This window comes from Prenolepis imparis, unplaced genomic scaffold, assembly GCF_030444845.1.
Source record: "Prenolepis imparis isolate NDT839.2.m4 unplaced genomic scaffold, iyPreImpa1.0 SCAF_14, whole genome shotgun sequence".
NCBI lineage: Eukaryota > Metazoa > Arthropoda > Insecta > Hymenoptera > Formicidae > Prenolepis > Prenolepis imparis.
This window is the reverse complement of record NW_028141172.1, coordinates 6,458,080-6,474,035: the sequence shown is the minus strand read 5'-3', so window position 1 is coordinate 6,474,035 and position 15,956 is coordinate 6,458,080. Positions and strand designations below refer to the sequence as shown.

The 15,956-nt window shown below is 24.5% G+C and overlaps 1 protein-coding gene across 1 annotated transcript; it reads left to right on the top strand.

The window, feature by feature from the left end:
* The first annotated feature begins 115 nt into the window (after nt 1–115).
* On the top strand, nt 116–15,316 carry LOC145945588 (aminopeptidase N-like). Its single transcript, XM_083054647.1, has 11 exons — nt 116–204; nt 1,027–1,149; nt 3,820–4,280; nt 5,660–6,130; nt 8,191–8,365; nt 8,824–8,983; nt 9,230–9,305; nt 10,398–10,777; nt 11,106–11,395; nt 14,041–14,237; nt 14,953–15,316. Exons 3-11 carry the CDS (start codon nt 3,844–3,846, stop codon nt 15,314–15,316), a joined length of 2,550 nt encoding a protein of 849 aa, XP_082910773.1. The 5' UTR covers nt 116–204; nt 1,027–1,149; nt 3,820–3,843.
* The last annotated feature ends 640 nt before the right edge of the window (nt 15,317–15,956 follow it).

Sequence of the window (15,956 nt, the reverse complement as noted above, 5' to 3'; positions counted from 1 at the left end):
ATATTTTGTTTTGATTCGGTAGTCGACAATTCGCAGTATGTGACACAAGCCTTAAGGAGATATTTACATGACATTGTGTATTTCATACATTATGATACCGTCAGTATTCGATGGTCGTTCGAAGAGGTAAGATCGAGATTGAGTGATACTTTTGGCTACCACTTTTGGCTATATAAAATAACGACTCGTGATTCAACAAACAATGTAAGTAAAATACTGAACATTTAGATATTTCTTTTTAAATATGTATGTATAAAAATATGTAGAAGAAATGATGACACATGATTACAGATATTTTTTTTTTTTAAATACGTTATTTTGTTTCTAAGAAATCATTTATATTCTTTTTATTTCAATTATTGTCTTTATTCTCTCCACATTGCAGTTAACGTAAAAACATTTAGATTTGAATTGTAATATGTATATAACATTTTTTAATTATTTTAACAAATTTCAATTAAAACCAAATTGCTCTGTTTAATACATTTAATTTCTAACAGATATCGAGAGTCAATGGTCTCTGTAAAATTATGTTAAACTAAGTTAAATATGTAATAATATAAAGAAAATAAGCAAATATACAGAATAAGTGATTTTTTTGTAACAAAATATGTATACAACGATAATGAAAAGTGTTTTTGCGTCTTTTATTTAATTTTGATCTGATTTGCTTTTAAAACGTGTATTAAACAAAATTTGAAATAAGTTTAACAATTTGCGACAGCTATATCTATGTTTTTTTTTTTACAACATACGTAAACAATAGGTTTACAGTTCTGGCAATGAATTTCGGAACGTAATTTATTTGTATATATGATTTACAAATGATACATAAAAATCTAATATTAATAAATTAATAACATATATTGATAAACATATGTCAAACTAATAACGGACAAAGCCCAGTTATTAAAAGCAATTATTTTATACATTCTTAAGTTAAAATCGACATACTTACCTTGATATCTCGTATTAAGCTTGACATTCTTGAAAAATAAACTAATATATAAGGAAAATTATTTACAGATTTAACTGTTTGAAGACACAATTTAGCTTACATGGTGGAACTAAAACAATTAACTTGAATATAACTGCTCCGCACAACTATAATTTGTATTCGGCATATTTTATTTGTCATAGAAATCCAAGGTAAATATTTAGTTGCTACGATTTAGTAAGGCTGCACGAGTATAACTCTTGGTATAGTCACATATTGATTCAGATTATATTACAATTAATAATAAAATTAATTTGCTTTACAAATTTGCTTTAAAAGAAAAGTAAATATTTTTCTCTATTTCTTATAATTCTTTCGTAAGTAGTATTTATTTATCATTTTTGCTATAATTTATTTAGCATTTGATATTTTAATATTTATTATTAGTATTTTTTATTTATGAATAATATTTATTATTTTAATTTATCATTTATAATACTAATTATTTATAGTATGAATTACAGTTTTCATAGTATATTGTATTCTTAATCTCAATCTATTTAGTATAACATTATTGTTGTTTTACGTTAGGCACAAAAAAATCAGAAGTCACAATACAAGTAAAAAAATTAGTACTTATTGATAATAAATTTAACTTATCTGATAGTAAATTTAATTAAAAATAATGGTTTATTTGTGTGTGTGTTTTAAAAGCGTTTTCGATAATTACAGAAAGTACAAAGAAGTCAAAATCAAAGATATATTTTTAAATTCTAGAATAAATAGTAATGTTTTCAATATAATTTTTCAATATAATTAAAGTAGAAATTTAATTTCACAATTTAGAATTTTCAAGCCATTAAGAAAGTGTGCAAGTTTCAAGAAAAATTATTATCTTCTTTTAGTTTTAAGCTAAAGTTATTTTTTATTTGCGTTTTTACTTTAAATGTATCAAAAAATTTAAATTGTATTTTTCACATAAGAGTCGTAACAATTTTTTCAATAAAATTAAATTAACAAATACATATACAGTTTTATTTCATAAACTGACATTAATTTATATATACAAAATTAAGATTAATATGTACCTTGATGTGAATAATACAAACTGCAATTCATTTATATTATTGAAAATGAAAACCGCTTTTTTGCAATGTTGGTTCACTCAATGCCGAATAACCGCGCGAAAAAACACTTTTTTGACAATCCATATATTCTATTGTTTTCCTGTTATAAAAAATGGAGCTGTCTCGAACACTATTGCATTGTTTAACAGCTTTCACAAATCTAAGATATCCACCGTAAATTTTGATTAATATCGTGAAAATTTGATGTTGTCTAATTACCGGGCTGAGTTTAAGATGTTGACTTTTTTTGTTATACTGAGTTGTCATTGCTATAATCATTTTGATATTCTGTAAACGATTAAAACTTGCAAACTTTACATCAATTATAAATATACACAATAATTAACGCGCTCCTTGTAGTACTCTAGATTTTGTGTATAAAAATTCCTCAATAAATTAATCAATTATTTAACCAAATTAAATTTTTATATTATATAATTATAATTTTTTACATATTATTTTACTTTTTCTCAGATATCGAGATTTTTCCATTTATTTATTTTAATTTATATTACAGGTTCTTACTCTGCAGGTTCTTACTCTGTCATTTTTCATTGCAAAACTGATCTTTTCACGTAATCGGCACTAAAATTTTCTAAAACTACAGACTTCAAGCTTTATTTTTGTTTTTTAAACACCTCGATACCATAATTATCAGCAGAGTTATAAATTCTTAAATTTTCACAATTTTTTACTACATTTTAAGTAAACCACTTTTTGGCCGAGTGTATTTAACTCTTAACAAAGAAACAACAGTCAACAATGTAGCGAGAAAATACAGGCTGAATATTTTTGCGTCCCATTTTCTGATAAAAAGATATGATAAAATACAATTCTAAATTGCTTTAATAAATTTCTAAAATATTTTGAAAACTATATTTTTCCCTTTATAATCAATCAACAACTGTAAAGTGACTGTGAAATGAGGATCAGTTCGTCTGGTCTTTGCACATGCGCAGTCGTTCCACGTGACAAAATCTGCTGTTTCATCTATTTTACCGTTGTTATATGATGGACTGTCAAGGGAAAGAAATTTTCGGAGAGTATTTTAAAAGTGTGCTAAAACCATCTAAGGTTATGTTTCATCAAAATATCTACAAATAGCATGCAAATATTTTCAACGTGAATTTACTCGCCTCTGATGACGTCACAATCTAACGTGGTCCTGGCGAGTACCAAAAAGCCTTAAGGGCATCCTAAAGTTGGTTCTGCCGTACCGACAGAAAGTGAGGTTAGAATCGACCATAAATCTATTTATTGGCTATACAGATTGTTTTTTACCTGAAATTGAAACGCTTCGCCTTTTGTTAATATTAATACTTTAATTGATCAATCCTTTCGCACAATTAAAGTATTAATATTAACAAACGGCGAAGCGTTTCAATTCGTCGTTTGTTAATATTAATACTTTAATTGATCAATCCTTTCGCACAATTAAAGTATTAATATTAACAAACGGCGAAGCGTTTCAATTTCAGGTAAAAAACAATCTGTATAGCCAATAAATAGATTTATGGTCGATTCTAACCTCACTTTCTGTCGGTACGGCAGTATACGCAATATATTTAAAGAAATTTTTATAAAAGTTTACAGCTATTAAAATAGATAGTATATATTTTTCTAAATTGGTGCAATTTTTCTATATAGTTACTTTTCCTCGAACAGAAGTCGACAGTTTTGCATCTTTCTTATATTTACTTGTTGTCCATTTTTGTTTCTTATTATTTCATTCTTTATAAAAATATGTGTTTGTAGATATTTGATGCAAAAACTGACATAATGTTCCTAAAACTGTCATTAAATATTTTAATAAACATTGTAATGGCAGTGGCTTTTTCGTCAAACTGTCTGGTACCACACCATTATGATTTGAAGCTCAAACTGGAATCAGGAGATATATTAAGCGGCGAGTGCAATATCACAGTTTCCATTAATTGTGCAACATGGAACATAACTTTTCATGTATCAAATTATATAAATGTAAACGGACTAAATATAAAGTCAGAAATAAATCCAGACATCAGTATTCGTAATTTTGTAAGATTTACAAACGGAACTGTCTTCATAAGTCTCGACGAGCAATTAAAGCCTGATAATAACTTGCAATATAAATTTTATATATTAAATATAAAATTTGAAAACATTATATCTGCTCGATATACTTCACAATCAGATGAGTTTTCGCGAGCTGACTGGTACGATCACACACATGAAAAGTGAGTAAATGTAGAGATATATTAAAAATTAGCAATAAATAAATGTATATAAATAATATAAAAATATAAATGTATATAAGTGCATATAATATAAGTACATAATATATATGTATATATATATATATATCTTATAAATTATATTTATTAAAATTTATATACGTTTATTATTATATTATACAAATTATTTATATTACCATTAAACGCTATAATGTGTATTAATTTTTCTTCTGAGATGGTTTATAAAAAATATGTTGTTGACAATTTTGTAAGTAAAATTTCTTTAAACCTGAGTATGATTATACTTTACATAATATATATATCGAACACTATATAAATATTTACATTAGTCGCATTTTTTAATAAATTATAAATTAAAAGACATAATAGAAAATATATGTTAATATAAATAAATAGCATTAAGTTAAGAATCACATTACACAATTACATTAACATTAAATAAGAATCACATAAGTGTAACATTAAAAAATATCAATTATTGTATAAATTTTAAATTGCTTATTTGTACCATAATTTATATTTATATATATAAAGTAATAATTTTATGCATATATATACAAGATGGTCCTAAAATACTTGGCCAAAATCAAGGATTGAGCTCGTCATAAGGATGAAAAAAGTTCTTATAAACATTAGTCTAAAAACGCTTCCTTCAAGAGTTACGACTCATTTAATTATAAATTTTAAAGAATAAATACTTCCATAGTTTTGATCGTACCTTACTATGATTTGTACTTTTTTATTAATTAAGGTGTTCAATAATAAATTCAATAAAATGATTAATCGAGTGATTTGCACACGGCAACACTTCAGAATTTGAAACACAACAATCTCGATCTTTCTTCCGGGATCGCTAAGCATAAGTCGAAATGAAAAATTCAATGGTTAGACGAATGGAAACATGTGTTTCAGTTAATGATAGACATTTTCAACAATATCTGTAAATATAATAAAAATAATGTTATTTTTTTATAGATTTCCACTTTTTAAAACCAGGTATTAATAATTAAATAATTACATGAGTTGTAATTCCTGAAGAAGCCATTTTTGGACTAATGTACATAGGAACTTTTTTCATCCTTATGACGAGCCCAATCCCTGATTTTGGCCTAGTGTTTCAGGACCACCCTGTATAATAGAAAAATAATAGTACATTTGTCCTGTTATGTATGTATGTGTATATGTACGTGTAATAATATATATATAATTATAAATAATAATAAATAATGAGCAATAATTATCATATTTTTTTAACATTATTTATATATTGCGCTGGTACATTCTGCAATGCTTCTTTAATAATTATTCAGTAATTGCTGAAAAGTTGTAATTCTCTAAAACATGTCATTAAAATATGATAGGTGGATGATAGCGATACTAAACCAGCCGCGAACAGCCCGAGAATTATTTCCATGTTGGGACGAGCCGGAACTAAGTGCCACCTTTAAAATTTCCGTAGAACATAACAGAAGATTAAGAGCTCTATCGAATATGCCGATACGAGAATACGATTTTGTAACCAACGGCACAAGAATGCTTACTCATTTCCAAACGACATCTAAATTATCCCCAAACGACGTAGCAATTTTAATATATGAATTTTACGGTCTGCATCCGATTCATGTTTTAGATTCGAAAGGGACTGTCATCAGAACTTGGTGCAGACCGTTTTTGGCACCCTACGTGAAACTCGGTTTATATATTGCGACAATGATAACTTTGCGTTTAGAAAACGATTGGAATATCCTGAAAAACGTTTCAAAAGTGGATTATGTCGCCGTTCCGAATTTCAAGAACAAAATTTGGCGAACCTGTGGTCTGATTATTTACAAGTAATACATATATTATAAAAATAATTTTAAACATATATCATTAAAATATTATATTTTTATATTTAAAATTTTAAATTCAATGCTATGCATTTTTCTACTGTTCTTGTTACATCTGATGGCTTAATTATATAAATACACAGACTCATAACGGTATTTATTTAATTATTTATTTATTTTAACAATTTAGAGAGTAGTATATTTTCAGTAGTATAATAGAGAGTAGTATAATTCGTATATGGGTGCTTTTATCGATGATCAGGTATAATTACTATAAGCAATTATAATGAATGACGCGATGAAACACATGTATATATATATAATATTTACTACAATACAATTACTGAATAACTTATATTTATATCATTTAATAGACGTACAATGATGGAGAAACTTTTTCGTTGTTATATCAAATTGAAAATTTAAATATTATCAATGATTTAACACAATTTTGAGTTTTTATGTTAAAGATATATGTTTCTCTTCTTATTACTGAACTTACTTTTATTACTAAACGCATTGTATGAGTATAATTACTATATTTTGCTTCCTCATAGAGGAAGCTTTGTTTTCGTGAAAAAATTATTTTTTTAGATTTTCATGCCAATGTGTTCTGTATCTAAAAATCACATTTTTGAAAAATATTTGTATAAGTGTGTTTATGTATATATGTATGTACGTGCCCATCCATTTTTAAATTTAAATATTTCAAGAATTATTCGACCTACAGCTCCAATTTGAGATACAAGTAAAGTAGTACAACACTTTTAATTACTGTCATATTTATCAAAATTTAGCCTGTGTTTTAAATTTTAATGCAATTTTAATTTTTCAAAAAATGTTTGTGGTTGCTCTAACTTCCGTAAATTTTAAGATATTGGGATATATTTTTTTATATGAATAGACCATTTTTAAAGAATGGTTGGTATTGAATTTGACGAGGATCGGTGAAAGGATTCATTTTTTTATAAAATTTTGAATTTTTAAAGAAATTTCTGTGATTGCTCTAACTTTTATAAATTCTAAGATATCGGGATAAATTTTCTTACATCAATAGACTATTATTAAAGGATTGTTGGTATTGAGTTCGACGATGATCGGTGAAAGAATACATTTTTTATAAAATTTTTTATGTGCATTTTTTAATTTTCGCAAATTTTAGATATCGAGTTAAATTTTTGTACATGAATAAAGTATCATTAAAGGATATTTGATATTGAATTTAGCGAGGATGGGTAAAAGGATTAATTTTTATATAAAATTTTGAATTTTTCATAAAATGTAAATTTTCAAATTTTAGTAAAGAAACATACGAGCGTAGGTACACAGAGTATATACACACACATACATTTACATGACGTTTTTAAAAATTTTATTTTATGTTAAAAAAGTGTGCAAATAAAAATTTGCACAATACTTCCTCAACATATTATTTCGTTAATTAAGATGGTATTTTAATTATGACTTCCTCATAGAGGACATTGCTTGGCATAGAGGCAACTGCAAATTGCTTGATCACAATTTAATTTCGCTCATTAAAAAAGTTTTAAAATAATGGCAATGTGCAAGTTATTAAGCTTCCTCTATGAGGAAGTCATAATTGAAAAACCACCCTAATTAGCGAAATAATATATTGAAGAAGCAATGTGCAAATTTCCATTTGCACACTTTATTTTTTACATATTAATCGAAAAATCGCATTAGAGAAGACTTATTCCATCACTTTGTGAAATAAATATGATAACAAAAATATAAAAATATAAAATTACTGTATACCTATTTTGATTTTAAGAAAAAAAACAAAGTTATATAAAATAATTACATATAATTAACACATATAATACATCGAATGAATTGTTACAAAAAACTAAAAACTCTTTTATTTATTAATGTTTAATTAATCCATTCTTATGTTTATTAAAATTATAATTATGTATGACAATACTTCAATTATATTTCTTTAATATGCATATGTAAAAACATTTAATTTGTACATAAGCAAAATATGCAAGTTTATAACAAAATGGTTCGAAATAATCATATTATTTACAAACAATTTTCAGTGAAGCTGATATTACCCACAACGAGAAAATACATCTTCCTGCGCATAAATTTATAATGATGCGCTCAATAGCTCATGATATAATATATCAACGGTATGGTTATATCTTCGATGCGTCTTATTGGTGGTTAAACGAGGGCTTCATTCTGTTTTTCGAAACATATATCATCGACCAGGTTGGTTTTCTAACATTTCTGACATTAATTATAAGAAAATTTTGATTTATATTCTGACAAAATGTAAAATTTTGAAATTGCCTTCTCATTCAAAAAAAAATATTTAAAAAATGACTTTATTATATATTATTCTTATTACTATCTTGAAATATCATTACTATTTGAAAAAAAGGAATTAGTACAAAGCAGATAAAAATTATACTTAAAATTCGTTATTAGATTTTGTGAAGGACTCGCGTTTATATTTTTAAATCTACAATAATAATTTTCATCAAATTGTTAAATAGTTGTATGCACATTTTTACAAAAAATTTAAGAAATATTTTAATTTAAATAAATATATAAAATAGCAAAGGTTTCTTTGGAAATAGCAAATAATTTTATTCATTATTACGTATTATTAATGTGATTTTCTTATATCATTTTATATTTATTGGGATACATCTATTTGTCCGTAGGATTTACCAGATTTTCGGATGATGGACTTGTTCGTAGTTCAGACTCAATACGAGTCCCGATTTCTAACAATAAACGGTACAACGGATACAAATAATTTTACGAAAGATACAAGCGATACGTTCAAAATTAGTTCAAAAATTTTTTTTTCTCCTATTAAAGGTATGTATGTATGTACATTTGAAATATGAAGTATGAATTAATTAAAATATATACGAATTGTAGATATATAATATTTATATATATACAGATATATATTTATATAAAAAGTTATGTAAATAATATAATTAACAATAATTACATTGCCAACCGTAAACATTTATCAATAATAACAAATTAATCAAATTCAATTCTACATTTATTTCTTTTTATTTGCTTATATTCTTTGCCTACTTTATATTTTTATAGGAGTCCTTATATGGCGCATGTTACAAAGTGTAATTCCCGATAATATATTTTGGACATCTATCAATACATATTTAAAGTAAGTGTTACTTATGTTGTAATATAATAATTATAAGAAGTTCCTTAAATATTAATTCCCATAAGGTTTTTTCTAAAATAAATCTTTATTAAATATTCTATTATTAATCTTGATTATATTTCAATTACTCTTATAATTATTAAGTATCATACAAAAGCATAAAATTTTCTCTACAAACAAATAAAAAAACGAACAAAAATGTATTTCTTTTCAAAGGTCATATAATACAAAATTTGAAAACATATTATAATATGGACTGTCTGGTTTTAATACAAATTAAAATCTAATTGGCAATAATAATAATCTTAATTATAACAATTTTGTATAAGACCTAATGTATGATATAAAACTTAAATATTATGCAAAATTATTAAACAATATTATATTATCCATCCGACCATATTTGAGAAATTTCTTAAATATATATAATCCATAATAAATATATACACAAAACATTTAAAAAAGTGTATAATAGATGTAAGAGCAAAAATGTATATATAAACGTCTCTAAAAAAGATAAAAAAACATACGCTAAGTTTATGAAAGTGTATCCGATGATTATTCAAATTTGCGTATGTAACAAACTGAAATTTTAAAAATAAATAACAAATTATTAAATGCTTTTAAAAAATAAATCTGTCAACACAAAATAGTTTAGAAAACAGTTAAAAGCTCCTACAATGAAAATATATATATATATATATATATATATATATATACATACAAATACTCAGATAAAGTGTACAAAATTATATGTATATATTGCATCTTCTTAAATATATAACAATGCAAAGATACTGAAATATGCTAATAGAATGATTAAGTAATTAATTGAAAAATAAAGTTATGATTTATATGAAATATATTAGCATTATTTTATGCAATTTGCTGATTTGAACTTTATTTTGTAAGAAAATCAATCGTTGCTTTAAATCGATTAACATTTATAAAGTCAAAATCAACATTAATATCAAAGTAAAAGTTTTTCAAGCTGCATCCGTTAAAACAAATAATAATAATTTTATATTTTCCCCTAACACGAATCAATTATATTATGTAGCATTTATTACCACAATATGTTAAATTTTACAGACTTCCCAACTTTAATTCGAAAACTCCCAATGATCTGTGGAACGTTATGGAAAATGAGACAAAAAAATACGATCCCTACGATGTAAATTACCTTCGGAACGTGAAAGAAATGATGAATATTTGGTCTACACAAAAGTATTGTCCTGTGCTAAATGTGACACGAGATTATTCTAACGATCAAGTGATAATATCGAGAGAGTTTGACGGAAAATTCAATGAAACACCATATTTTATACCCGTCACCTATACTATGGACACAGACATCAATTTTAACATAAATTTGCCAAATATTAATGATTGTTTAACGAAATCGAGACCGACGTTGAAAATACTCCTTGATAAGGAAGTTGAATGGATCATTGTCAACATACAACAAACTGGTAAATATTAAATAAATTATAATATAAATTATAATGTATCAATTTAAATATATTAATATATATATATATATATATATATATATATATATACCAATATATTATTTTAATATATTAATTTTGTACGCCATTTATTTTTATAGAACTTTAATTTTTAATTTAATTATGGCATCTTTTTATTATAATATGTATATATGTTCAATTTCTATATGTTCAATAAAGTAGTTTATATATGTTTAAAACAATATGCAAACATAAAATTAATTTAATTCAAAACCTTTTTATTTTATACATTTAAAAGAATCGATAAAATTTATCTGTTCAATAATAGGATACTATAGAGTCAACTATGATAAGGAGAACTGGCAAAGACTTGCACATTACTTAAATTCTGAAAACTATTCTAATATACATGTTCTTAATCGAGCGCAAATCATCGATGATGCATTCTATATGGCGATAAATGGAAAACTTGATTTCGCCATATTCTGGGAACTTGCGAGCTACTTAAGGCGAGAGAAAGATTACATAGCATGGTACCCTATGATCAAAGTTTTTGAATATACATCGATTATTTTTGCATTTTCAAATGAACCAGATAAACTTCCCGATTTGCTCCAGGTACTGTCACTAATAAAGTACAAAGCGCATTTTTAAAGTAAAGTAAGATCCGTTTTGAAATAAAAAAAAATCTTAACATATAAAAATAATTTATTATTGCAAAAATATTCTACATGCTTACTTTATTTTTCCACATAATCATCATTGACTTCCACGCATTTTTTATATCGTTTCAACAGCTTCATAATTCCACCGTCTAAAAGTCTGCCGCCTGTGTCTTGAACCAGTTAGTAACGCCGTTCTTCAGTTTGTTGTTATAAAATTGAATAGACAACTTTGTAATGCTTTTGAACCAAATGTTATGAATGACAGTAAAGTTAGGCAATTGTGTCGTTTGTTTAAAGAAGGATGAACAAATGTCCATGACAAAGAGCGTAGAGGTAGTCCAACAATGATGTCAGAAAGTTTAATAGAAAAAGTGAATGCAAAAATTATTGCAAATCAGCAGTTTACTATATTAGAATTGTCTATTCGATTTCCTAAAGCAAACTAAAGAACGAAATAAAAAGCGAATTAAAGAACGGCATTACTAACTGGTTCAAAACGCAGGCGGCGGACATTTACGACAATAAAATTAGAAAGATGTTGAAACAATATCAATTATGCGTGGAAGTCATGGATGATTATGTGAAAAAATAAAGTAAGCATGTAGAAGAATTTTGCAATAATAAATTATTTTTATATGTTAAAATTGTTTTCTATTTCAAAACGGACTTTACTTTAAAAATGCGCCTCGTATATCAATGAAATTAAATACTAAATCAATAAAAATACAAAATTGTATCACTAACAAAGTTATATGATAACAATTTTATATCATTATTCTGACTTGCTTAAACACTAAGATATTAAGGAATTAAGTATAATAACAAAACCTAATTACATGATAATTATAGGGAAATCTAATAATTATGGGTGCTGTCTTCTTTCAAGATCGAAGTGTAACGCATTACGTGTGGCTTCGTTATCTTTACAATATTTTTATTTTATTTGGACACATAATAACGGCATTTGTAATAAATTCATTACTTTACCATTTTTTTCAGTTAAGCGTTAAAATAAATTTAAATATATCTCTGTAATTATTTTTGAGTTTATCTGGCATATTTTCTAACATATGTGCAAACGCACACACTAAAACCATTAAATCTTTTTATATATTACGATATAATTTGAAAATATTGTTTCTTAATTACCTTTTAATCACAGTTGCAATGAAATTTTATGACTTTTAATTTAAATCAATTTATGTAAAATTGATGTATAAATTTGTTTTTATTTTGTATTATTTTTGTTCTTTTTTGTTTAAAAATTTATATAATATATTAAAAACGTTAAACATAAAATTTAATTTAATTTATAATTTATAATATACGTTCAAAATTTTTTATATGCACAACGTTAAAAGTGCAAAAATAAGCGATATATTCATATTTAATCTGTTAAAATATTGAATTAAAAAACTTATTTTTACGTATTTACATACCTATTGTTTTCATTACGAAGACAAATTTCTTTGCAATGTTTTTCGAAAAAGAAATTTCTCCAATTAAAAAGTGTAAGGATTCACAATTATTAAACTATTATATACTTTATACATAGATATTCAAATTATATCGCTTTTATTATTACATTTTCAGAAAAAATGTATATTTAAAAACTTTTTGTGATTCATACATAGAACTTAACTTTAATAGTATTAAAATGAAATGAAAATTGTAACAACACGATAACCCTTTTTACTTAATAATATCGACAACGAATGACAATAAGGAGTTATTAATTTTAAATCTAATAATGGGAAACGATAATAAATTTTTTTTATAAAATAATTTTCCCAATTATTTTTTTTTTTTACTAAAAATCTGATCTAAAGACATTTAAATTTCAACGAACAGATAAGATGCTGGTATTAATGCATCAGTATTAAGAAATAATTAATTTTTGTTTGAATATGATTTGTAATGCACTTTGGGCACATGAGGCACTTTTATTGGTACAAGAATAACAAGAAATTAAATTATTTTCAATTTGAGATTTTATTTTCATTAACCGTGTTTAAGTAAACTGTATTAATATTACTTAATTAATTATTGTATCACATTTCTCTTAAGAAATTATATTTCAAATATATATTTTGAAATTGATTTTAATTTCAATAAGATTATAATTTGTACCCAACTTTATTAAATAATACAATAAATAAATAATTAAGTAAAAAATAAATATTTAAATTTTTTGTATCATAAAATGTTATTGACAGATATCAAAAATTTAAACTGAGTTTAGTTTCAAAAAAATATAATATGATTCATCAAGTCTCTTAATTGCAAACATTTATTATATAATATTTTTGTGCAAAATTTATTAATTAATCTGTATTTTCTTTGTAATAATAAGCTAATATTAGTTAAAAAATTATGAATTACGTAAAATATCAACAAATTAAAATTGTATGTATTTAAACGGTATAAAAAATTATTTAACAGATTAATTCATTTAAAGTATATTATTAATCACTTACAGAAGTGTAAAATAGTTCTAATCAATAAGATTCTACATTTTTCGCAAATATATATTATATATGTGTTTGTAAATATTTTATGACTGAAATATATAAAAAGTGATTATTTATCAAATTACAGGACGTATTAGAGAAAATAAGAAACCTGTTTCTATCTATACCTGAGGATACATACGATCAAATGATACCCACTAACAACGATTTCGATAAATCTTTAAAACAAGAACTCTCAAGAATTGCATGTATCATCGGTAATATTTTGTGCAATAAAGCAGCTCAACGTCAATTAGAATTATATTTACATGATACTAGAAATATGTAAGTGCTTTTTAATCATTATATTCCTCTGTGTCTTTTTAAATCTTGTACGCTTATATATTTGATATATTTATTACTGAAGAAAAAAACCATAGAACATCAAATATTAATATATGTATGTATATATTTATGTATATACATTCGGCGAAAGAAAAAGATACTCTTGAAAAGTATTAAAAAATTGTGAGGTGTTTTAAAAAGAAAAATAAAGCTTGAAGTTTGTAGTTGGAAAAAATTTTAGTGCCGATTACGTGGAATGATCAGTTTTGCAATGTCAAATGACAGAGTGAGAACTGTTAAACTAATAAATAGAAAATTTACTTTTCTAAATTGCACGGCATGAATCATTTGATGTAGCTCAATGTGATAAAGAGCACGTGAAAATTCACACTTATCTTTTTAAAATGCGCTTTAACTTTCACAATTTTTTACTACTTTTTAAATCGCTTTTTTTGGCCGAGTGTATTTATGAATAAAATATGTCTACTTATACGTATAGTGTGTCATATAATTAATAAGATTAAATATGTAGGGCATAATGTGGCAACATTAAAAAATCGAGAAAAAAAATATGCTGACACACATATATAATTATATGTATATATTTGATTAAATATGGACTTCAATTTTGAAAATTTATTAATAAAGAGACTGTATGCTGGGTATAGATAACAGATATATCAATAAATAAAACATATCTTTCTTTATTGCGCAGAATTTTACCTGGGTGGCAGAAATGGACTTACTGTAATGGTTTAAAGAATGCGAATTATACTACATGGATGTCTGCATGGGTGAAAGCATTTGAAATATACAAAGAAAGATCTGATTATAGAATTTATGAAGGCTTAATTTGTTTCGAAAATCCCGATATAATCATTAATTATCTGACGTTCGCTTCCGAATACTTAAAAAATCAATTCATAGATAATGAAGATGAAACAAAAGCAAAAGAAATAGAGCGTAAAATTAATTTTTCAACTGCTAATATTTTTCTTTTTGCTCTATCGAGACATGCTAAGAACATTACAATACTTAAAAAATTATTGGAAAATTATAAAATAATACAGTTAAGGTAAGAACATTTTTTTTTTAATAGAATTATATTGTTTATTATCATAAAGATTTATTATGTACGTATTAATTATAAATCTATACATATTATTTGTTTTTATAGTTATGTCAATATAAATGCAGCATTAGTTGTGACTGTTAATAATGCATATTCATCTGAACAACTTAACGAGGTAAATTTTATACTTATTTTTAAAGATTTTATTAAAATATTAATTTTTTATTAAAATGTATGTAGGATTTTATTTAAGATGATAATGAAATCGTTTATTATAAAGTTTGTATTATTAAAAAAAATTAGCGCTATTGACTGATTTTCAAGATCATTTGAAGGTCATTTATCTTTTTTTTAAATAGAACTATCTTAATTTTTATAAATAAATTATTTTCTCGCAATATTTGGCGTAAAAAGTTATTAGGGTAAGATGACCAAAAATGAATACTTTACGAGATATTTTATATTTTAGTTTGACATAATCTTACATAAATTATGAAATATCTCATAAAAAATTCCTTTTTCGATTATCCTACCTTCATACTTTTATGCATAAAATAATGAGAGAAATCAATTGGTGTAAAGAAAATACATAGTTATTTGTAAGAAAAAGTATGTAGCTGCTAATAGCAAATTATATACTTTTACAT

What these genes read in the sequence shown, in the direction of transcription:
- LOC145945588 (XM_083054647.1), top strand. Translation starts at nt 3,844, where the DNA reads ATGTTCCTAAAACTGTCATTAAATATTTTAATAAACATTGTAATGGCA. An exon ending in TACGATCACACACATGAAAA is followed by an intron (nt 4,281 to 5,659) that starts GTGAGTAAATGT and finishes AAAATATGATAG; the next exon opens with GTGGATGATAGCGATACTAA. An exon ending in AAACATATATCATCGACCAG is followed by an intron (nt 8,366 to 8,823) that starts GTTGGTTTTCTA and finishes ATTTGTCCGTAG; the next exon opens with GATTTACCAGATTTTCGGAT.